General features: G+C 49.4%; 1 protein-coding gene across 3 annotated transcripts in view; it reads left to right on the plus strand.

The window, feature by feature from the left end:
• The window catches only part of CABP1 (calcium binding protein 1), a 394,354-nt gene that overhangs the window by 341,319 nt on the left and 26,890 nt on the right, over window positions 1–26,145 (plus strand). For all 3 annotated transcript variants that reach the window (XM_069619775.1, XM_069619776.1, XM_069619777.1), the window contains 2 exons: window positions 31–174; window positions 8,070–8,179. In XM_069619775.1, coding sequence (XP_069475876.1) covers window positions 31–174; window positions 8,070–8,179 — 254 coding nt within the window. The remainder of the gene's footprint in view (window positions 1–30; window positions 175–8,069; window positions 8,180–26,145) is intronic.

A 26,145-nucleotide genomic window follows, 5' to 3' on the forward strand; every position in this document is an offset into this window, starting at 1 on the left:
AAAACTTAACCTGTGGATTTGCCATTGCAGAACTGCGGGACGCCTTCAAGGAGTTCGACAAGAACAAGGATGGCTACATCGGCTGCAAGGACCTGGGCAACTGCATGCGCACCATGGGCTACATGCCCACCGAGATGGAGCTGATCGAGTTATCGCAGCAGATCAACATGAACCGTGCGTGAAACCCTGGCGACTCCGGCGCGCGGCCTGTCTGTCTGGGTGCAGAGCGTGGGCTCCTGCAGCCACAGGCTGCCGGGTCCAGAGCAGGATTGTGGGGCAGGTTGCTATTTTAGAGGCAGGGGTAGACTGGCCCATAGGGAACTCTGGAGATTTCCCAGTAGGATTCTGCACCCTGGGCCTCTTTTGTATGGTATTTCTAAATTTTGCCATAGGAAAAGGTCTGGGCTTGCTGAAAATGTCTAATATGGGGCCACTTTGAAAATGATCTCCAGGGCCTCGTTTGGTTCCCAGTCCACCCCTGTTTAGAGGCTGTATCAGGAAAACCAACTCTGCTTCTCTCCACGCCCTAGCCCCTGCTTTTCCTCCTCCTCCCCGTACTCTCTTAAAGGGCCAATGTCTTAAGGCAGCGATCCAGGACAGCAAAACATACATTTGTGTCCTCTCCTCCCTTTCCCTCCCGCCCCCCGCCCGACGCCCCTGGTCATGCGGGGGCCACATTTTTCAATAAGTACCGATGCGAAAGCATCCGTGCCTTATTGTTATCAAATGTGCCCAGCTCCTGATAGCTGGCCCATTTAATTTCAATAGGGAGCCTGCCACGCCTTCTCCCACCATGCCAGCTCAGGGGAGATCTTAACAGACTCCACCCCCGTTGCTGCCCCTTCCCCCACAATTTTGGGGGTCAGTATAATCTTATTTGTTTTGAAAAAGGATGAGCACCACAGATCCTTTTGTTGAGGCGTAGATAATGGGGTTTAGGAAGCTAAGGCTAAAGTTTGAAAAAGTAGTGTAGAGCTTAGTGCAGTGCAGAATGATTAGTGGTAAGCGAAATGTAGGGCAATAGTTTAACAGTGGTGGGGGTCCTGAAGTTGACGATGCACATGGATGTGGCGGTCAGGTATTAGACCGTGTAAGGATTGTTGGGTAATGATGGGGTGGTTCATTATTGCTACCTAGTGCAAGTTTTGGTTTGTGGCGCTACGCTTGTCGATACCCACTGTTAGGAGTGATAGTGTGCTGAGGCCATTGTTGCCCAGTGTAGGAACACATGCGCCATACTAGTTGGTGGTACCCAGTATAGGAGTTGGTAGCATTCTAAAGTTGGTTGTAGCTAGTATAGGAATTGGTAGCATTCTAGGGTTGCTGGTAAGAAGCCAATACCAGGACTGATGGTGTGCTGTGCATGGTGATGCCCACTACAGGGATTGCTGGCATGGTGAGTAAGGTGATGCCCCGTACAGGCGTTGTGGGCATTCTGAGGAAGGTGATACCAACTACAGGTGTTACTGGCATGCTGAGTATGGTGATGCCCGGTACAGGGGTTGCTGGCATGCTGAGGTTGGTGATGCCCAGTACAGGGATTGCTGGCATGCTGAGGATGGTGATGCCTGCTACAGGGTTTGTGGGCACGCTGAGGAAGGTGATGCCCAGTACAAGGGCTGCTGGTATACTGAGGTTGGTGAGGCCCAGTACAGGGATAGCTGGCATGCTGAGGTGGGTGATGCTCAGTACAGGGGTTGCTGACATGCTGAGGTTGGTGATACCCAGTTTAGGGGTTTTGGGCTGCTGAAGTTGGTGATGCCCGCTACAGGGGTTATGGGCATGCTGAGGAAGGTGATGCCCAGTACAGGGGTTGTGGACATGTTGAGAAAGGTGATGTCCAGTACAGGGATAGCTGGCATGCTGAGGTTGGTGATGCTCAGCACAGAGTTGCTGGCATGATGAGGTTTGTGATGCCCAATACAAGGGTTGCTGGTATGCTGAGGTGTGTGATGCCTAATAGAGGGGTTGTGGGTATGCTGAGGTTGGTGATACCCAGTACATGGGCTCTGGGCATGGTTAGGAAGGTGATGCCCAGTACAGGGATAGCTGGCATGCTGAGGTGGGTGATGCTCAGTACAGGGGTTGCTGACATGCTGAGGTTGGTGATACCCAGTTTAGGGGTTTTGGGCTGCTGAAGTTGGTGATGCCCGCTACAGGGGTTATGGGCATGCTGAGGAAGGTGATGCCCAGTACAGGGGTTGTAGACATGTTGAGAAAGGTGATGCCCAGTACAGGGATAGCTGGCATGCTGAGGTTGGTGATGCTCAGCACAGAGTTGCTGGCATGATGAGGTTGGTGATGCCCAATACAAGGGTTGCTGGTATGCTGAGGTGTGTGATGCCTAGTAGAGGGGTTGTGGGTATGCTGAGGTTGGTGATACTCAGTAAATGGGCTCTGAGCATGGTTAGGAAGGTGATGTTCAGTACAGGAGTTGCTGGTATACTGTGGTTGTTGATACACAGTACAGGGTTTGTGGGCATGGTTAGGAAGGTGATGCCCAGTACAGGGATAGCTGGCATGCTGAGGTGGGTGATGCTCAGCACAGGGGTTGCTGGCATGCTGAGGTTGGTGATACCCAGTTTAGGGGTTTTGGGCTGCTGAAGTTGGTGATGCCCGCTACAGGGGTTATGGGCATGCTGAGGAAGGTGATGCCCAGTCCAGGGGTTGTGGAAATGTTGAGGAAGGTGATGCTCAGTACAGGGTTGCTGGTATGCTGAGGTTGGTGATGCTCAGTACAGGGGTTGCTGGTATGCTAAGGTTGGTGAAGCCCAGTACAGAGTTGCTGGCACGCTGAGGATTGTGATGCCCAGTACAGGGGTTGCTGGTATGCTAAGGTTGGTGATGCCCAGTACAGGGGTTGCTGCCATGCTGAGGTTGGTGATGCCCAGTACAGGGGTTGCTGGTATGCTAAGGTTGGTGATGCCCAGTACAGAGTTGCTGGCACGCTGAGGATTGCGATGCCCAGTACAGGGGTTGCTGGTATGCTGAGGTTGGTGATGCCCAGTACAGGGTTGCTGGCATGCTGAGGTTGGTGATGCCCAGTACAGAGTTGCTGGCATGCTGAGGATTGTGATGCCCAGTACAGGGGTTGCTGGTATGCTAAGGTTGGTGATGCCCAGTACAGGCGTTGCTGGCATGCTCAGGTTTGTGATGCCCAGTACAGGGGTTGCTGGCATGCTAAGGTTGGTGATGCCTAGTACAGAGGTTGCTGGCATGCTAAGGTGTGTGATGCCTAATAGAGGGGTTGTGGGTATGCTGAGGTTGGTGATACCCAGTACATGGGCTCTGGGCATGGTTAGGAAGGTGATGCCCAGTACAGGGATAGCTGGCATGCTGAGGTGGGTGATGCTCAGTACAGGGGTTGCTGGCATGCTGAGGTTGGTGATACCCAGTTTAGGGGTTTTAGGCTGCTGAAGTTGGTGATGCCCGCTACAGGGGTTATGGGCATGCTGAGGAAGGTGATGCCCAGTACAGGGGTTGTAGACATGTTGAGAAAGGTGATGCCCAGTACAGGGATAGCTGGCATGCTGAGGTTGGTGATGCTCAGCACAGAGTTGCTGGCATGATGAGGTTGGTGATGCCCAATACAAGGGTTGCTGGTATGCTGAGGTGTGTGATGCCTAGTAGAGGGGTTGTGGGTATGCTGAGGTTGGTGATACTCAGTACATGGGCTCTGGGCATGGTTAGGAAGGTGATGCTCAGTACAGGAGTTGCTGGTATACTGTGGTTGTTGATACACAGTACAGGGTTTGTGGGCATGGTTAGGAAGGTGATGCCCAGTACAGGGATAGCTGGCATGCTGAGGTGGGTGATGCTCAGTACAGGGGTTGCTGGCATGCTGAGGTTGGTGATACCCAGTTTAGGGGTTTTGGGCTGCTGAAGTTGGTGATGCCCGCTACAGGGGTTATGGGCATGCTGAGGAAGGTGATGCCCAGTACAGGGGTTGTGGACATGTTGAGGAAGGTGATGCCCAGTACAGGGTTGCTGGTATGCTGAGGTTGGTGATGCTCAGTACAGGGGTTGCTGGTATGCTAATGTTGGTGATGCCCAGTACAGAGTTGCTGGCACGCTGAGGATTGTGATGCCCAGTACAGGGGTTGCTGGTATGCTAAGGTTGGTGATGCCCAGTACAGGGGTTGCTGCCATGCTGAGGTTGGTGATGCCCAGTACAGGGGTTGCTGGTATGCTAAGGTTGGTGATGCCCAGTACAGGGGTTGCTGGTATGCTAAGGTTGGTGATGCCCAGTACAGGGGTTGCTGACATGCTGAGGTTGGTGATACCCAGTTTAGGGGTTTTGGGCTGCTGAAGTTGGTGATGCCCGCTACAGGGGTTATGGGCATGCTGAGGAAGGTGATGCCCAGTACAGGGGTTGTGGACATGTTGAGAAAGGTGATGCCCAGTACAGGGATAGCTGGCATGCTGAGGTTGGTGATGCCCAGCACAGAGTTGCTGGCATGATGAGGTTTGTGATGCCCAATACAAGGGTTGCTGGTATGCTGAGGTGTGTGATGCCTAATAGAGGGGTTGTGGGTATGCTGAGGTTGGTGATACCCAGTACATGGGCTCTGGGCATGGTTAGGAAGGTGATGCCCAGTACAGGGATAGCCGGCATGCTGAGGTGGGTGATGCTCAGTACAGGGGTTGCTGACATGCTGAGGTTGGTGATACCCAGTTTAGGGGTTGTGGGCTGCTGAAGTTGGTGATGCCCGCTACAGGGGTTATGGGCATGCTGAGGAAGGTGATGCCCAGTACAGGGGTTGTAGACATGTTGAGAAAGGTGATGCCCAGTACAGGGATAGCTGGCATGCTGAGGTTGGTGATACTCAGCACAGAGTTGCTGGTATGCTGAGGTGTGTGATGCCTAGTAGAGGGGTTGTGGGTATCCTGAGGTTGGTGATACTCAGTACATGGGCTCTGGGCATGGTTAGGAAGGTGATGCTCAGTACAGGAGTTGCTGGCATACTGTGGTTGTTGATACACAGTACAGGGTTTGTGGGCATGGTTAGGAAGGTGATGCCTAGTACAGGGATAGCTGGCATGCTGAGGTGGGTGATGCTCAGTACAGGGGTTGCTGGTATACTGTGGTTGTTGATACACAGGACAGGGTTTGTGGGCATGGTTAGGAAGGTGATGCCCAGTACAGGGATAGCTGGCATGCTGAGGTGGGTGATGCTCAGTACAGGGGTTGCTGGCATGCTGAGGTTGGTGATACCCAGTTTAGGGGTTTTGGGCTGCTGAAGTTGGTGATGCCCGCTACAGGGGTTATGGGCATGCTGAGGAAGGTGATGCCCAGTACAGGGGTTGTGGACATGTTGAGGAAGGTGATGCTCGGTACAGGGTTGCTGGTATGCTGAGGTTGGTGATGCTCAGTACAGGGGTTGCTGGTATGCTAAGGTTGGTGATGCCCAGTACAGAGTTGCTGGCACGCTGAGGATTGTGATGCCCAGTACAGGGGTTGCTGGTATGCTAAGGTTGGTGATGCCCAGTACAGGGGTTGCTGCCATGCTGAGGTTGGTGATGCCCAGTACAGGGGTTGCTGGTATGCTAAGGTTGGTGATGCCCAGTACAGAGTTGCTGGCACGATGAGGATTGTGATGCCCAGTACAGGGGTTGCTGGTATGCTAAGGTTGGTGATGCCCAGTACAGGGTTGCTGCCATGCTGAGGTTGGTGATGCCCAGTACAGGGGTTGCTGGTATGCTAAGGTTGGTGATGCCCAGTACAGAGTTGCTGGCACGCTGAGGATTGTGATTCCCAGTACAGGGGTTGCTGGTATGCTAAGGTTGGTGATGCCCAGTACAGGGGTTGCTGGTATGCTAAGGTTGGTGATGCCCAGTACAGGGTTGCTGGCATGCTGAGGTTGGTGATGCCCAGTACAGAGTTGCTGGCATGCTGAGGATTGTGATGCCCAGTACAGGGGTTGCTGGTATGCTAAGGTTGGTGATGCCCAGTACAGGGGTTGCTGGCATGCTCAGGTTTGTGATGCCCAGTACAGGGGTTGCTGGCATGCTAAGGTTGGTGATGCCTAGTACAGGGGTTGCTGGCATGCTAAGGTTGGTGATACCCAGAACAGGAGTTGTTGGTATGCTGAAGTGTGTGATGCCCAGTACAAGGGTTGCTGGTATACTGAGGTTGTTGATACACAGTACAGGGATTGTGGGCATGGTTAGGAATGTGATGCCCACTACAGGGATAGCTGGCATGCTGAGGTGGGTGATGCTCAGTACAGGGGTTGCTGGCATGCTGAGGTGGGTGACACCAAGTACAGGGGCTGTGGACATGCTGAGGTTGGTGATACCCAGTTTAGGGGTTTTGGGCATGCTGAGGTTGGCGATGCCCGGTGTAGTCAATGTTGTGAGGTGCTGAAGATAAGGTTACCCCATTCAGATATTGCTTGGGTGCACCAGTTGGTGATATCAAATATGGACACATGGGGAAGGTGAGTTGGTTGTCACATAGTTAAGGGGATGTATGGATGCTGCAGTTTGCCCTCAATTGTGTAGGCCATGTTGGGGTGCAGAGGTTGGTGTTCCTCACGTCATGCAGGGGTGGGGCACTGCATAGACTATGCCCTTTGGCGTAGATCTCCTCCGTGCTTTAGGGAGGATGAGAAGTTGAGGTTGGTGTCTAGCAAGGGAGTGTGGCCGAAGTGCTGGACATGGCCAAAAGGGGGGGTCAGGCACCTTACACAAGATCTGCCTCTACCAAACCATAAACAACCTTGTGCGGTGGCGTACCATGTGAATGACAGTATCATTCTGGCAACAAAGTGCACTAACTCATGTTATTATGAATTTGTATTACTCCTGAAACGGTTGTTTTTTGCTTAAGAAATAATTTGCACTTTTCATCCTGATAAAACCACATTCCAACTTCTTTAAAATAGATTAAGTTACAACGTAAAAATAATATCTTAACGCGAATGGCTAATTAACTGCGGCCTGTAACAAACAAAGCCAATTAGTTATTTATAACACACTTAATACCCAGAGGTTTCTAAGCGGGCCCGGGGATCGAACCTGTGTTGCTCCTGCGTGGTTTTGCTTCCAAGGCGAGCGCGTTGCACCGGAGCTACCCTCTCAGGACCTGATGACGGTCCATTACCATGGTTACCCTGTCACAGACTTTCCAGCTTGCACGCACTGCACTCAGGTGACAGGTGGGATTTCACTCTGGTTTGTCAGTGGTCCCCCATCACAAAGAGGAGGGCTCTGCTTTGTCCTCGCCTGAGGCTGCAGCCACGCCTCAAATAATTACTGCAGGCTGTGGCTACAGAAACAATGAAAAGAGGATCAATTAATTGGCATGTCAGTAGCACCCCCAAACTCCACCCCCATTTTGGCTGCTGACTTCTTCGTTACTACCTCCCCATCACATGTTGGGTTGCCGGCAGGTTTGTGCTCACCAGAGACCCAACTCAAACGTATTCATCGCAATAAATGTGAAGTGGGACCGATCTAAAATCCCCTTCACACTTTAGCCACTTAGTGGTGACGGAAGACTTCTACAACATTATTTTCAGGAAATGTCCGTAGGGGAGGGACCAATGAGGGATCCAGCTCGCAAGCAATTTTTGGAGACTACAGTAGCTCCACCCCAGCTAGCCCCAGCCCACTTAAAGCCCTGCATTTCACCATTCTTTAGTATGTGTTCCCCATTGGTGGTATCATCTCTGGGGAGGACTCTTGGAATAGTGTGCTGCTGCGCCATTGGAAAAGAGAAGCGGGAGGCAATAGTCTTGTCTGCTGCACATTCACAGACCCTCCACAAGGGGGCGCCCTTTGTCCATTAGACCTGCCACCATCTCGGAAGGGGGGTAGACAGGGTAGGGCCTGAGCAAGCCAGGCCCACCCACGCAGCAGCGCTGTCTGGGCATTTACAGATGTTAATGTCACTCCGTTGGGTTCAACTACATTAGCTTCAGGCCCCACTAGTTAGACAATCCTGGCTACGCCTCTGCATCTCGGAGGGGGGCTCTCATTGTTCTCTAGTGGGGGCGCGATATCACTTTGGGTGCTTAGATATTGTGGCCCGCACATCACCTTATTCTTTCCCTTTTGTTTCCTAGTGGGGGGTCGCGTTGACTTTGACGATTTTGTGGAGTTAATGGGCCCAAAACTGTTGGCAGAGACAGCAGACATGATTGGCGTGAAAGAGTTGCGGGATGCCTTCAAAGAGGTGAGAACATCCTCTCCTACTTACCTCTGCACCTCACACTCACCCAAAGTTATGTTGTGTTGTGTTATGCCATGTTATGTTGCTTGTATATCTCTTGCATGACCCTGGAACTGCTCCAAAGCACTAAGGGTAAACATTAGAAAGGGAGGGGAAGGGAACAAGATGATTGTTGGGTGATGTCCATGCATTATATGTGATGGGGAGAAAACGTTGGGTAGACAGATCAGACTGGGTTCTGATCTCCAAAGTTATTGATTTTAAGTGTTGTGCACCAGTGTATTGCACATGTCAGTGAGGCCGACCCGGATGGGTAAGTCTCCATTTCATACTGGTTTGTGAGGTGTGTACTCTGACCAGTCATTGTGTCCAGACTGAGATGGCTATTATGTTGTTAAAATCCAAGTGGTCCATCCCTTGAGAGTTGCCGGGCCATGCTGGTTCACCTATGTGGTTCTGGTGAGTGTTACAGCCCAGCCTGGGCTGTTTGGAGATTGAAGGTTCTGCCTGGTCCGGACTTTAGAGGGTGCCATGCTAGTTTGGCTGCTGCAGTCTAGTTAACAGATGTTTTAAAGAGATTTTCTGAAGACCAAGTGATCACCCTCTGTGCAGAGGTGCCTTACCTGGTAGTCAACAAGACCTTCCAACATCCTTTTGGGTCCTTGGGTGACTGGTTTGAGTGCACAGTGTTTGAGCTGGTGCTGCTCTGACGTAAACGCAGTGTGCCGCTGTCTGTGCGAGAAAGAGGGGGGACCTCAGTGGTGACATGATTGGGAAGTATTGTCAGCAGGGGTGTGAAGCCAGTGTCGGCAGAGCATAGATGGGTACTAAAAAGCAAGCTCTTCAGGTGAAGGCACCACTGCCCAGCAACGCATCACCAGGCTTTCTCCACTTCCTTCATCACAGCTCCCATGCACTTCAATGGATTTTCACTCCGTCATACAATGCAAGCCTCCTTGCACTTCAATGGATTTTCACTTAGTCATACAATGCAAGCCCCCATGCACTTCAATGGATTTTCAACCAGTCATACAACGCAAGCCCCCATGCACTTCAATGGATTTTCACTCAGTTATACAATGCAAGTCCCCATGCACTTCAATGGATTTTCACTCTGTTACACAATGCAAGCCCACATTCACTTCAAACGATTTTCACTCAGTCATACAATGCAAGCCCCATGCACTTCAATGGATTTTAGCTCAGTTATACAATGCAAGCCCCCATGCACTTCAATGGATTTTCAACCAGTCATACAATGCAAGCCCCCATGCACTTCAATGGATTTTCAATCAGTTATACAATCCAAGTCCCCATGCACTTGAATGGATTTCTACCCAGTCATACAATGCAGGCCCCCATGCACTTCAATGGATTTTCGCTCAGTCATACAATGCAAGCCCCCATGCACCTCAAAGGATTTTCACTCAGTCATACAATACAAGCCCCCTTGCACTTCAATGGATTTTCACTCAGTCATACAATGCAAGCCCCATGCACTTCAATGGATTTTCACTCAGTCATACAATGCAAGCCTCATGCACTTCAATGGATTTTCACTCCGCCATACAATGCAAGCCCCATGCACTTCAATGGAGCTTCACTAACTGGCACATCATAGCCACGGACACTTCAGTGGAATTACCCTCACTCCCACATAATAGTACCATGTCCTTCAATGGAATTTCACTCACTCCCAAGTCATGGGCACTCTGCTCTTTAATGGAGTTTCACTCACTCCCATATCACAGGCACCGTGCACTTCAATGGAGTTTCTCGCCCCCACCTTATATGCCCCTTGAACCTCAATTGCTTGTCACTCACACCCTCATCACAGGCCCCATATACCTCAATGGAGTTTCACTCTCCCTTCCATACATCACTTGTTTGTGCAAATCCAGAGGAGTAAAATCCACTCCCCTCCTCCAAAGCTCAGGACTCAATAAGACCAAGGTCATACCTCACACCCCTGTCCACAGCTCTCCGGTGAGTCTGCACACTTCACATATGTATGGTCGCATGTATTTCAGTCATGTGGTTTAATCAGTCTTTTAAACTGTGCACATCACCACTGTGGCCCGTGCAGGGGCGAGACGTGACTCCCTCTCCCCCCAGGAAGGCATCAGACCATGGTCTGTGGAAGGACAAGGAAACTGGATCAAGGATAGCGGGAAAGGGGACCAGTGAAAAATATCGGGGAGACAAAAAAAACACAAACTTAACTCACAACATGAAGGGAAATGAAAACCTAAGGGTGAGTGATGGTGATCGTTGGGATGAATGTTAGGACTTTGACCAGAAGAAAATGTAATCTAAAGAAGGAACAAGAACTTCCCTTATTAGCCAGCAAAACCTCTACAGAAGCCATTACTAGTGGTCTGGTGGTATTGGGCAAGAACTTCCCTTATTAGCCAGCAAAACCTCTACGGAAGCCATCACTAGTGCTTTGGTGGTGTTAGTTAAGAACTTCCCTTACTAGCCAGCAAAACCTCTACGGAAGCCATTACTAGTGGTCTGGTGGTATTAGGTAAGAACTTTCCTTATTAGGCAGCAAAACCTCTACGGAAGCCATCACTAGTGGTCTGGTGGTATTAGGCAAGAACTTTCCTTATTAGCCAGAAAAACCTCTACAGAACCCATTACTAGTGGTCTGGTGGTTTTAGGCAAGAACTCCCCTTATTAGCCAGCAAAACCTCTACAGAAGCGATTACTAGTGGTCTGGTGGTGTTAGGCAAGAACTTCCCTTACTAGCCAGCAAAACCTCTACGGAAGTCATTACTAGTGGTCTGGTGTTGTTAGGCAAGAACTTCCCTTATTAGCCAGTAAAACCTCCAGGGAAGCCATTACTAATGGTCTGGTGGTGTTGGGTAAGAACTTCCCTTACTAGCCAGCAAAACCTCTACGGAAGCCATTACTAGTGGTCTGGTGGTATTAGGTAAGATCTTTCCTTATTAGCCTGCGAACTTCTATGGAAGCCATTGCTAGTGGTCTGGTGGTGTTAGGTAAGAACTTCCGATATTAGCCAGCAAAACCTCTACGGAAGCCATCACTAGTGGTCTGGTGGTATTAGGCAAGAACTTTCCTTATTAGCCAGCAAATCCTCTACAGATCCCATTACTAGTGGTCTGGTGGTTTTAGGCAAGAACTTCCCTTACTAGCCAGCAAAACCTCTACGGAAGTCATTACTAGTGGTCTGGTGGTGTTAGGCAAGAACTTCCCTTATTAGCCAGTAAAACCTCCAGGGAAGCCATTACTAATGGTCTGGTGGTGTTGGGTAAGAACTTCCCTTACTAGCCAGCAAAACCTCTACGGAAGCCATTACTAGTGGTCTGATGGTATTAGGTAAGAACATTCCTTATTAGCCAGCAAATCCTCTACAGATCCCATTACTAGTGGTCTGGTGGTTTTAGGCAAGAACTTCCCTTATTAGCCAGCAAAACCTCTACAGAAGTCATTACTAGTGGTCTGGTGGTGTTAGGCAAGAACTTCCCTTACTAGCCAGCAAAACCTCTACGGAAGTCATTACTAGTGGTCTGGTGGTGTTAGGCAAGAACTTCCCTTATTAGCCAGTAAAACCTCCAGGGAAGCCATTACTAATGGTCTGGTGGTGTTGGGTAAGAACTTCCCTTACTAGCCAGCAAAACCTCTACGGAAGCCATTACTAGTGGTCTGGTGGTATTAGGTAAGATCTTTCCTTATTAGCCTGCGAACTTCTATGGAAGCCATTGCTAGTGGTCTGGTGGTGTTAGGTAAGAACTTCCCTTATTAGCCAGCAAAACCTCTACGGAAGCCATCACTAGTGGTCTGGTGGTATTAGGCAAGAACTTTCCTTATTAGCCAGCAAATCCTCTACAGATCCCATTACTAGTGGTCTGGTGGTTTTAGGCAAGAACTTTCCTTATTAGCCAGCAAATCCTCTACAGATCCCATTACTAGTGGTCTGGTGGTTTTAGGCAAGAACTTCCCTTACTAGCCAGCAAAACCTCTACGGAAGTCATTACTAGTGGTCTGGTGGTGTTAGGCAAGAACTTCCCTTATTAGCCAGTAAAACCTCCAGGGAAGCCATTACTAATGGTCTGGTGGTGTTGGGTAAGAACTTCCCTTACTAGCCAGCAAAACCTCTACGGAAGCCATTACTAGTGGTCTGATGGTATTAGGTAAGAACATTCCTTATTAGCCAGCAAATCCTCTACAGATCCCATTACTAGTGGTCTGGTGGTTTTAGGCAAGAACTTCCCTTATTAGCCAGCAAAACCTCTACAGAAGTCATTACTAGTGGTCTGGTGGTGTTAGGCAAGAACTTCCCTTACTAGCCAGCAAAACCTCTACGGAAGTCATTACTAGTGGTCTGGTGGTGTTAGGCAAGAACTTCCCTTATTAGCCAGTAAAACCTCCAGGGAAGCCATTACTAATGGTCTGGTGGTGTTGGGTAAGAACTTCCCTTACTAGCCAGCAAAACCTCTACGGAAGCCATTACTAGTGGTCTGGTGGTATTAGGTAAGATCTTTCCTTATTAGCCTGCGAACTTCTATGGAAGCCATTGCTAGTGGTCTGGTGGTGTTAGGTAAGAACTTCCCTTATTAGCCAGCAAAACCTCTACGGAAGCCATCACTAGTGGTCTGGTGGTATTAGGCAAGAACTTTCCTTATTAGCCAGCAAATCCTCTACAGATCCCATTACTAGTGGTCTGGTGGTTTTAGGCAAGAACTTCCCTTATTAGCCAGCAAAACCTCTACAGAAGTCATTACTAGTGGTCTGGTGGTGTTAGGCAAGAACTTCCCTTACTAGCCAGCAAAACCTCTACGGAAGTCATTACTAGTGGTCTGGTGGTGTTAGGCAAGAACTTCCCTTATTAGCCAGTAAAACCTCCAGGGAAGCCATTACTAATGGTCTGGTGGTGTTGGGTAAGAACTTCCCTTACTAGCCAGCAAAACCTCTACGAAAGCCATTACTAGTGGTCTGATGGTATTAGGTAAGAACATTCCTTATTAGCCTGTGAACTTCTATGGAAGCCATTGCTAGTGGTCTGGTGGTGTTAGGTAAGAACTTCCCTTATTAGCCAGCAAAACCTCTGCGGAAGCCATCACTAGTAGTCTGGTGGTATTAGGCAAGAACTTCCCTTATTAGCCAGCAAAACCTCTACGGAAGCCATTACTAGCGGTCTGGTGGTGTTAGGCAAGAACTTCCATTATTAGCCAGCAAAACCTCCAGGGAAGCCATTACTAGTGGTCTGGTGGTGTTATGCAAGAACTTTCCTTACTAGCCAGCAAAACCTCTATGGAAGCCATTACTAGTAGCCAGGTGGTATTAGGTTATGTTGTGGAAGTGTGATGGCCCTCATGTGTACTAGGGAGTTCCTAGAATTTGTGGGGCATAATAACCAGATAATCATATTGGATTCCTGCCAGATGAGAGCCAAAAGAGGGACTCTGGTAAAACTGAGCCTGCTGATGGGGGGTGTTAAAGCCACGAATTGGCTGTGAGCAGAATGAGTCCTGGGGGACCCTAAGGGAGAGTTTGAAAGAGGTTCTCCCCCACTCAGAGCCATACCAGACTGGACTGGAAGAGAGAACGGGTGTTTCCCTGGCATGCAGTGAACTGGTAAATAAGCCACCACTGGAAAGTAGCAGAAGAGAATTAAATTAGGGTAAGGTCAGCCCTAGAGATAAGGGGTGTATCGGCCCCTATTACTCCCTAAAAAAAAGGGCAAATACGCCCAAAAAATAAAAGTAGGGAGTAAAAATACCTCCAACAAAAAATGGGAAACAGACTCATATGACCCTGTGCCCCTGCTTTCACTCACGTAGCTCCATGGATATGTTGTGGTCCAGCAGTGCACCTAGTAGCAGAGAAATAAACTGCTATTACTACTGTGTGATTGGAAGAAGTACACATGTATCTTTTAATCTATATGCATAACTAGGTGCAAATAAATATTACAAAAACATTTCCGTTTCCCAGTTAAAACATATGTTTACTCGCTTATAAGATACTCTCATTGGGAAATGAACTTACATTTTTACTCCCTAAAAAATAATGTTACTCCCACGTTTAAAAACATACTCCCACTTGAAAATCTTATCTGGAGCACTGGTTAAGTTTGTAAAATAATGCATGGCGGCGTATCTGGGTCAAGAGACATTCACATTAAGGAAAAGACTCCATGGGAGCTGCTGTCGGTATGTAGAGGCAGACTGGCACCTTAAGCACAGGCTTTCTTCACTGCCTATGTGGATTCAAGAAATGCTGCACCGAGCAGGAAACCACATACTTGTTCACCTGCTCCCTAGGCACACACTCTTATACTCTCCCACCTGCTCCCTAGGCACAGACTCTTATACTCTTCCACCTGCTCCCTAGGCACACACTCTTATACTCTTCCACCTGTTCCCTAGGCACACACTCTTATACTCTTCCACCTGCTCCCTGGGCACACACTCTTATACTCTTCTACCTGCTCCCTAGGTACACACTCTTATACTCTTCCACCTGCTCCCTAAGCACACACTCTTATACTCTTCCACCTGCTCCCTAGGCACACACTCTTATACTCTTCCACCTGTTCCATAAGCACACACTCTTATACTCTTCCATCTGTTCCCTAGGTACACACTCTTATACTCTCCCACTTGCTCCCTAGGCATACACTCTTATACTCTTCCATCTGCTCCCTAGGTAAACACTCTTATACTCTTCCACCTGCTCCCTAAGCATACACTCCTATGCTCTTCCACCTGCTCCCTAGGCACACACTCTTATACTCTTCCACCTGCTCCCTAGACACACACTCGTATACTCTTCCACCTGCTCCGTAATCACACACTCTTATACTCTTCCACCTGCTCCCTAGGAACACACTCTTATACCTTCCCACCTGCTCCCTAGGAACACACTTTTATACTCTTCCACCTGTTCCCTAGGCACATACACTCTTATACTCTTCCACCTGCTCCCTGGGCACACACTCTTATACTCTTCCACCTGCTCCCTAGGTACACACTCTTATACTCTTCCACCTGCTCCCTAGGCACACACTCTTATACTCTTCCACCTGCTCCCTGGGCAGACACTCTTATACTCTTCCACCTGGTCCCTAGGTAAACACTCTTATACTCTTCCACCTGCTCCCTAAGCACACACTCGTATACTCTTCCACCTGCTCCCTAGGCACACACTCTTATACTCTTCCACCTGTTCCATAAGCACACACTCTTATACTCTTCCATCTGTTCCCTAGGTACACACTCTTATACTCTTCCACCTGCTCCCTAGGCACACACTCTTATACTCTTCCACCTGCTCCCTAGGTAAACACTCTTATACTCTTCCACCGCTCCCTAGGCACACACTCTTATACTCTTCCACCTGCTCCCTAATCACACACTCTTATACTCTTCCACCTGTTCCCTAGGCACACACTCTTATACTCTTCCACCTGCTCCCTGGGCACACACTCTTATACTCTTCCACCTGCTCCCTAGGTACACACTCTTATACTCTTCCACCTGCTCCCTAGGCACCCACTCATATACTCTTCCACCTGATCCCTAGGTACACACTCTTATACTCTTCCACCTGTTCCATAAGCACACACACTTATACTCTTCCATCTGTTCCCTAGGTACACACTCTTATACTCTTCCACCTGCTCCCTAGGCACACACTCTTATACTCTTCCACCTGTTCCATAAGCACACACACTTATACTCTTCCATCTGTTCCCTAGGTACACACTCTTATACTCTTCCACCTGCTCCCTAGGCACACACTCTTATACTCTTCCACCTGCTCCCTAGGCACACACTCTTATACTCTTCCACCTGCTCCCTAGGTAAACACTCTTATACTCTTCCACCTGCTCCCTAGGCACACACTCTTATACTCTTCCACCTGCTCCCTAGGCACACACTCTTATACCTTCCCACCTGCTCCCTAGGTACACACTCTTATACTCTTCCACCTGCTCCCTAGGCACACACTCTGATACTCTTCCACCTGCTCCCTAGGCACACACTCTTATACCTTCCCATCTGCTCCCTAGGTACACACTCTTATACTCTTCCACCTGCTCCCTAGGCACACACTCTTATACTCTTCCACCTGCTCCCTAATCACACACTCTTATACTCTTCCACCTGCTCCCTAGGCACACACTCTTATACCTTCCCACCTGCTCCCTAGGTACACACACTTATACTCTTCCACCTGCTCCCTAGGCACACGCTCTTATACTCTTCCACCTGCTCCCTAATCACACACTCTTATACTCTTCCACCTGCTCCCTAGGCACACACTCTTATACCTTCCCACCTGCTCCCTAGGTACACACTCTTATACTCTTCCACCTGCTCCCTAGGCACATACTCTTATACTCTTCCACCTGCTCCCTAATCACACACTCTTATACTCTTTCACCTGCTCCCTAGGCACACACTCTTATACCTTCCCACCTGCTCCCTAGGCACACACTCCTATACTCTTCCACCTGCTCCCTAATCACACACTCTTATACTCTTCCACCTGCTCCCTAGGCACACGCTCTTATACCTTCCCACCTGCTCCCTAGGTACACACTCTTATACTCTTCCACCTGCTCCCTAGGCACACACTCTTATACTCTTCCACCTGCTCCCTAATCACACACTCTTATACTCTTCCACCTGCTCCCTAGGCACACACTCTTATACCTTCCCACCTGCTCCCTAGGTACACACTCTTATACTCTTCCACCTGCTCCCTAGGCACACACTCTTATACTCTTCCACCTGCTCCCTAGGCACACACTCTTATACCTTCCCACCTGCTCCCTAGGTACACACTCTTATACTCTTCCACCTGCTCCCTAGGCACACACTCTTATACTCTTCCACCTGCTCCCTAGGCACACACTCTTATACTCTTCCACCTGCTCCCTAGGCACACACTCTTATACCTTCCCACCTGCTCCCTAGGTACACACTCTTATACTCTTCCACCTGCTCCCTAGGCACACACTCTTATACTCTTCCACCTGCTCCCTAATCACACACTCTTATACTCTTCCACCTGCTCCCTAGGCACACACTCTTATACCTTCCCACCTGCTCCCTAGGTACACACTCTTATACTCTTCCACCTGCTCCCTATGTACACACTCTTATACCTTCCCATCTGCTCCCTAGGTACACACTCTTATACTCTTCCACCTGCTCCCTAGGCACACACTCTTATACTCTTCCACCTGCTCCCTAATCACACACTCTTATACTCTTCCACCTGCTCCCTAGGCACACACTCTTATACCTTCCCACCTGCTCCCTAGGTACACACTCTTATACTCTTCCACCTGCTCCCTAGGCACACACTCTTATACTCTTCCACCTGCTCCCTAATCACACAGTCTTATACTCTTCCACCTGCTCCCTAGGCACACACTCTTATACCTTCCCACCTGCTCCCTAGGTACACACTATTATACTCTTCCACCTGCTCCCTAGGCACACACTCGTATACCTTCCGACCTGCTCGCTAGGTACACACTCTTATACTCTTCCACCTGCTCCCTAGGCACACACTCTTATACTCTTCCACCTGCTCCCTAATCACACACTCTTATACTCTTCCACCTGCTCCCTAGGCACACACTCTTATACCTTCCCACCTGCTCCCTAGGTACACACTCTTATACTCTTCCACCTGCTCCCTAGGCACACACTCTTATACCTTCCCACCTGCTCCCTAAGCACACACTCTTATACTCCTCCACCTGCTCCCTAATCACACACTCTTATACTCTTCCACCTGCTCCCTAGGCACACACTCTTATACCTTCCCACCTGCTCCCTAGGTACACACTCTTATACTCTTCCACCTGCTCCCTAATCACACACTCTTATACTCTTCCACCTGTTCCCTAGGCACACACTCTTATACTCTTCCACCTGCTCCCTGGGCACACACTCTTATACTCTTCCACCTGCTCCCTAGGTACACACTCTTATACTCTTCCAGCTGCTCCCTAGGCACACACTCTTATACTCTTCCACCTGCTCCCTGGGCAGACACTCTTATACTCTTCCACCTGATCCCTAGGTACACACTCTTATACTCTTCCACCTGCTCCCTAAGCACACACTCTTATACTCTTCCACCTGCTCCCTAGGCACACACTCTTATACTCTTCCACCTGTTCCATAAGCACACACTCTTATACTCTTCCATCTGTTCCCTAGGTACACACTCTTATACTATTCCACCTGCTCCCTAGGCACACACTCTTATACTCTTCCACCTGCTCCCTAGGTAAACACTCTTATACTCTTCCACCTGCTCCCTAGGCACACACTCTTATACTCTTCCACCTGCTCCCTAAGCACACACTCTTATACTCTTCCACCTGCTCCATAGGCACACACTCTTATACTCTTCCATCTGTTCCCTAGGTACACACTCTTATACTCTTCCACCTGCTCCCTAGGCACACACTCTTATACTCTTCCACCTGCTCCCTAGGTAAACACTCTTATACTCTTCCACTGCTCCCTAGGCACACACTCTTATACTCTTCCACCTGCTCCCTAATCACACACTCTTATACTCTTCCACCTGTTCCCTAGGCACACACTCTTATACTCTTCCACCTGCTCCCTGGGCACACACTCTTATACTCTTCCACCTGCTCCCTAGGTACACACTCTTATACTCTTCCACCTGCTCCCTAGGCACACACTCTTATACTCTTCCACCAGCTCCCTAGGTAAACACTCTTATACTCTTCCACCTGCTCCCTAGGCACACACTCTTATACTCTTCCACCTGCTCCCTAGGCACACACTCTTATACCTTCCCACCTGCTCCCTAGGTACACACTCTTATACTCTTCCACCTGCTCCCTAGGCACACACTCTGATACTCTTCCACCTGCTCCCTAGGCACACACTCTTATACCTTCCCATCTGCTCCCTAGGTACACACTCTTATACTCTTCCACCTGCTCCCTAGGCACACACTCTTATACTCTTCCACCTGCTCCCTAATCACACACTCTTATACTCTTCCACCTGCTCCCTAGGCACACACTCTTATACCTTCCCACCTGCTCCCTAGGTACACACACTTATACTCTTCCACCTGCTCCCTAGGCACACGCTCTTATACTCTTCCACCTGCTCCCTAATCACACACTCTTATACTCTTCCACCTGCTCCCTAGGCACACACTCTTATACCTTCCCACCTGCTCCCTAGGTACACACTCTTATACTCTTCCACCTGCTCCCTAGGCACATACTCTTATACTCTTCCACCTGCTCCCTAATCACACACTCTTATACTCTTTCACCTGCTCCCTAGGCACACACTCTTATACCTTCCCACCTGCTCCCTAGGCACACACTCCTATACTCTTCCACCTGCTCCCTAATCACACACTCTTATACTCTTCCACCTGCTCCCTAGGCACACGCTCTTATACCTTCCCACCTGCTCCCTAGGTACACACTCTTATACTCTTCCACCTGCTCCCTAGGCACACACTCTTATACTCTTCCACCTGCTCCCTAATCACACACTCTTATACTCTTCCACCTGCTCCCTAGGCACACACTCTTATACCTTCCCACCTGCTCCCTAGGTACACACTCTTATACTCTTCCACCTGCTCCCTAGGCACACACTCTTATACTCTTCCACCTGCTCCCTAGGCACACACTCTTATACCTTCCCACCTGCTCCCTAGGTACACACTCTTATACTCTTCCACCTGCTCCCTAGGCACACACTCTTATACTCTTCCACCTGCTCCCTAGGCACACACTCTTATACTCTTCCACCTGCTCCCTAGGCACACACTCTTATACCTTCCCACCTGCTCCCTAGGTACACACTCTTATACTCTTCCACCTGCTCCCTAGGCACACACTCTTATACTCTTCCACCTGCTCCCTAATCACACACTCTTATACTCTTCCACCTGCTCCCTAGGCACACACTCTTATACCTTCCCACCTGCTCCCTAGGTACACACTCTTATACTCTTCCACCTGCTCCCTATGCACACACTCTTATACCTTCCCATCTGCTCCCTAGGTACACACTCTTATACTCTTCCACCTGCTCCCTAGGCACACACTCTTATACTCTTCCACCTGCTCCCTAATCACACACTCTTATACTCTTCCACCTGCTCCCTAGGCACACACTCTTATACCTTCCCACCTGCTCCCTAGGTACACACTCTTATACTCTTCCACCTGCTCCCTAGGCACACACTCTTATACTCTTCCACCTGCTCCCTAATCACACAGTCTTATACTCTTCCACCTGCTCCCTAGGCACACACTCTTATACCTTCCCACCTGCTCCCTAGGTACACACTATTATACTCTTCCACCTGCTCCCTAGGCACACACTCGTATACCTTCCGACCTGCTCGCTAGGTACACACTCTTATACTCTTCCACCTGCTCCCTAGGCACACACTCTTATACTCTTCCACCTGCTCCCTAATCACACACTCTTATACTCTTCCACCTGCTCCCTAGGCACACACTCTTATACCTTCCCACCTGCTCCCTAGGTACACACTCTTTTACTCTTCCACCTGCTCCCTAGGCACACACTCTTATACCTTCCCACCTGCTCCCTAAGCACACACTCTTATACTCCTCCACCTGCTCCCTAATCACACACTCTTATACTCTTCCACCTGCTCCCTAGGCACACACTCTTATACCTTCCCACCTGCTCCCTAGGTACACACTCTTATACTCTTCCACCTGCTCCCTAATCACACACTCTTATACTCTTCCACCTGTTCCCTAGGCACACACTCTTATACTCTTCCACCTGCTCCCTGGGCACACACTCTTATACTCTTCCACCTGCTCCCTAGGTACACACTCTTATACTCTTCCACCTGCTCCCTAGGCACACACTCTTATACTCTTCCACCTGCTCCCTGGGCAGACACTCTTATACTCTTCCACCTGATCCCTAGGTACACACTCTTATACTCTTCCACCTGCTCCCTAAGCACACACTCTTATACTCTTCCACCTGCTCCCTAGGCACACACTCTTATACTCTTCCACCTGTTCCATAAGCACACACTCTTATACTCTTCCATATGTTCCCTAGGTACACACTCTTATACTATTCCACCTGCTCCCTAGGCACACACTCTTATACTCTTCCACCTGCTCCCTAGGTAAACACTCGTATACTCTTCCACCTGCTCCCTAGGCACACACTCTTATACTCTTCCACCTGCTCCCTAAGCACACACTCTTATACTCTTCCACCTGCTCCATAGGCACACACTCTTATACTCTTCCATCTGTTCCCTAGGTACACACTCTTATACTCTTCCACCTGCTCCCTAGGCACACACTCTTATACTCTTCCACCTGCTCCCTAGGTAAACACTCTTATACTCTTCCACCGCTCCCTAGGCACACACTCTTATACTCTTCCACCTGCTCCCTAATCACACACTCTTATACTCTTCCACCTGTTCCCTAGGCACACACTCTTATACTCTTCCACCTGCTCCCTGGGCACACACTCTTATACTCTTCCACCTGCTCCCTAGGTACACACTCTTATACTCTTCCACCTGCTCCCTAGGCACACACTCTTATACTCTTCCACCAGCTCCCTGGGCAGACACTCTTATACTCTTCCACCTGATCCCTAGGTACACACTCTTATACTCTTCCACCTGCTTCCTAAGCACACACTCTTATACTCTTCCACCTGCTCCCTAGGCACACACTCTTATACTCTTCCACCTGTTCCATAAGCACACACTCTTATACTCTTCCATCTGTTCCCTAGGTACACACTCTTATAATCTTCCACCTGCTCCCTAGGCACACACTCTTATACTCTTCCACCTGCTCCCTAGGTAAACACTCTTATACTCTTCCACCTGCTCCCTAGGCACACACTCTTATACTCTTCCACCTGCTCCCTAATCACACACTCTTAGACTCTTCCACCTGCTCCCTAGGCACACACTCTTATACCTTCCCACCTGCTCCCTAGGTACACACTCTTATACTCTTCCACCTGCTCCCTAGGCACACACTCTGATACTCTTCCACCTGCTCCCTAGGCACACACTCTTATACCTTCCCACCTGCTCCCTAGGTACACACTCTTATACTCTTCCACCTGCTCCCTAATCACACACTCTTAGACTCTTCCACCTGCTCCCTAGGCACACACTCTTATACCTTCCCACCTGCTCCCTAGGCACACACTCTTATACTCTTCCACTTGCTCCCTAATCACACACTCTTATACTCTTCCACCTGCTCCCTAGGCGCACACTCTTATACCTTCCCACCTGCTCCCTAGGCACACACTCTTATACTCTTCCACCTGCTCCCTAATCACACACTCTTATACTCTTCCACCTGCTCCCTAGGCACACACTCTTATACCTTCCCACCTGCTCCCTAGGTACACACTATTATACTCTTCCCCCTGCTCCCTAGGCACACACTCTTATACTCTTCCACCTGCTCCCTAATCACACACTCTTATACTCTTCCACCTGCTCCCTAGGCACACACTCTTATACCTTCCCACCTGCTCCCTAGGTACACACTCTTATACTCTTCCACCTGCTCCCTAATCACACACTCTTATACTCTTCCACCTGCTCCCTAGGCACACACTCTTATACCTTCCCACCTGTTCCCTAGGCACACACTCTTATACTCCTCCACCTGCTCCCTGGGCACACACTCTTATACTCTTCCACCTGCTCCCTGGGCAGACACTCTTATACTCTTCCACCTGATCCCTAGGTACACACTCTTATACTCTTCCACCTGCTCCCTAGGCACACACTCTTATACTCTTCCACCTGTTCCATAAGCACACACTCTTATACTCTTCCATCTGTTCCCTAGGTACACACTCTTATACTCTTCCACCTGCTCCCTAGGCACACACTCTTATACTCTTCCACCTGCTCCCTAGGTAAACACTCTTATACTCTTCCACCTGCTCCCTAGGCACACACTCTTATACTCTTCCACCTGCTCCCTAATCACACACTCTTATACTCTTCCACCTGCTCCCTAGGCACACACTCTTATACCTTCCCACCTGCTCCCTAGGTACACACTCTTATACTCTTCCACCTGCTCCCTAGGCACACACTCTGATACTCTTCCACCTGCTCCCTAGGCACACACTCTTATACCTTCCCACCTGCACCCTAGGTACACACTCTTATACTCTTCCACCTGCTCCCTAGGCACACACTCTTATACTCTTCCACCTGCTCCCTAATCACACACTCTTATACTCTTCCACCTGCTCCCTAGACGCACACTCTTATACCTTCCCACCTGCTCCCTAGGCACACACTCTTATACTCTTCCACCTGCTCCCTAATCACACACTCTTATACTCTTCCACCTGCTCCCTAGGCACACACTCTTATACCTTCTCACCTGCTCCCTAGGTACACACTATTATACTCTTCCACCTGCTCCCTAGGCACACACTCTTATACTCTTCCACCTGCTCCCTAGGCACACACTCTTATACCTTCCCACCTGCTCCCTAGGTACACACTCTTATACTCTTCCACCTGCTCCCTAATCACACACTCTTATACTCTTCCACCTGCTCCCTAGGCACACACTCTTATACCTTCCCACCTGTTCCCTGGGCAGACACTCTTATACTCTTCCATCTGATCCCTAGGTACACACTCTTAGACTCTTCCACCTGCTCCCTAAGCACACACTCTTATACTCTTCAACCTGCTCCCTAGGCACACACTCTTATACTCTTCCACCTGTTCCATAAGCACACACTCTTATACTCTTCCATCCGTTTCCTAGGTACACACTCTTATACTATTCCACCTGCTCCCTAGGCACACACTCTTATACTCTTCCACCTGCTCCCTAGGTAAACACTCTTATACTCTTCCACCTGCTCCCTAGGCACACACTCTTATACTCCTCCACCTGCTCCCTGGGCACACACTCTTATACTCTTCCACCTGCTCCCTAGGTACACACTCTTATACTCTTCCACCTGCTCCCTAGGCACACACTCTTATACTCTTCCACCTGCTCCCTGGGCAGACACTCTTATACTCTTCCATCTGATCCCTAGGTACACACTCTTATACTCTTCCACCTGCTCCCTAAGCACACACTCTTATACTCTTCAACCTGCTCCCTAGGCACACACTCTTATACTCTTCCACCTGTTCCATAAGCACACACTCTTATACTCTTCCATCCGTTTCCTAGGTACACACTCTTATACTATTCCACCTGCTCCCTAGGCACACACTCTTATACTCTTCCACCTGCTCCCTAGGTAAACACTCTTATACTCTTCCACCTGCTCCCTAGGCACACACTCTTATACTCTTCCACCTGCTCCCTAAGCACACACTCTTATACTCTTCCACCTGCTCCATAGGCACACACTCTTATACTCTTCCACATGTTCCATAAGCACACACTCTTATACTCTTCCATCTGTTCCCTAGGTACACACTCTTATACTCTTCCACCTGCTCCCTAGGCACACACTCTTATACTCTTCCACCTGCTCCCTAGGTAAACACTCTTATACTCTTCCACCGCTCCCTAGGCACACACTCTTATACTCTTCCACCTGCTCCCTAATCACACACTCTTATACTCTTCCACCTGCTCCCTGGGCACACACTCTTATACTCTTCCACCTGCTCCCTAGGTACACACTCTTATACTCTTCCACCTGCTCCCTAGGCACACACTCTTATACTCTTCCACCTGCTCCCTGGGCAGACACTCTTATACTCTTCCACCTGATCCCTAGGTACACACTCTTATACTCTTCCACCTGCTCCCTAAGCACACACTCTTATACTCTTCCACCTGCTCCCTAGGCACACACTCTTATACTCTTCCACCTGTTCCATAAGCACACACTCTTATACTCTTCCATCTGTTCCCTAGGTACACACTCTTATACTCTTCCACCTGCTCCCTAGGCACACACTCTTATACTCTTCCACCTGCTCCCTAGGTAAACACTCTTATACTCTTCCACCTGCTCCCTAGGCACACACTCTTATACTCTTCCACCTGCTCCCTAATCACACACTCTTTTACTCTTCCACCTGCTCCCTAGGCACACACTCTTATACCTTCCCACCTGCTCCCTAGGTACACACTCTTATACTCTTCCACCTGCTCCCTAGGCACACACTCTTATACTCTTCCACCTGCTCCCTAATCACACACTCTTATACTCTTCCACCTGCTCCCTAGGCACACACTCTTATACCTTCCCACCTGCTCCCTAGGTACACACTCTTATACTCTTCCACCTGCTCCCTAGGCACACGCTCTTATACTCTTCCACCTGCTCCCTAATCACACACTCTTATACTCTTCCACCTGCTCCCTAGGCACGCACTCTTATACCTTCCCACCTGCTCCCTAGGTACACACTCTTATACTCTTCCACCTTCTCCTTAGGCACATACTTTTATACTCTTCCACCTGCTCCCTAGGCACACACTCTTATACTCTTCCACCTGCTCCCTAGGCACACACTCTTATACCTTCCCACCTGCTCCCTAGGCACACACTCCTATACTCTTCCACCTGCTCCCTAATCACACACTCTTATACTCTTCCACCTGCTCCCTAGGCACACACTCTTATACCTTCCCTCCTGCTCCCTAGGTAGACACTCTTATACTCTTCCACTTGCTCCCTAGGCACACACTCTTATACTCTTCCACCTGCTCCCTAATCACACACTCTTATACTCTTCCACCTGCTCCCTAGGCACACACTCTTATACCTTCCCACCTGCTCCCTAGGTACACACTCTTATAATCTTCCACCTGCTCCCTAGGCACACACTCTTATACTCTTCCACCTGCTCCCTAGGCACACACTCTTATACCTTCCCACCTGCTCCCTAGGTACACACTCTTATATTCTTCCACCT

Source organism: Ambystoma mexicanum, chromosome 10 (assembly GCF_040938575.1).
Source record: "Ambystoma mexicanum isolate Mex_15411 chromosome 10, UKY_AmexF1_1, whole genome shotgun sequence".
Taxonomy (NCBI): Eukaryota; Metazoa; Chordata; class Amphibia; order Caudata; family Ambystomatidae; genus Ambystoma; species Ambystoma mexicanum.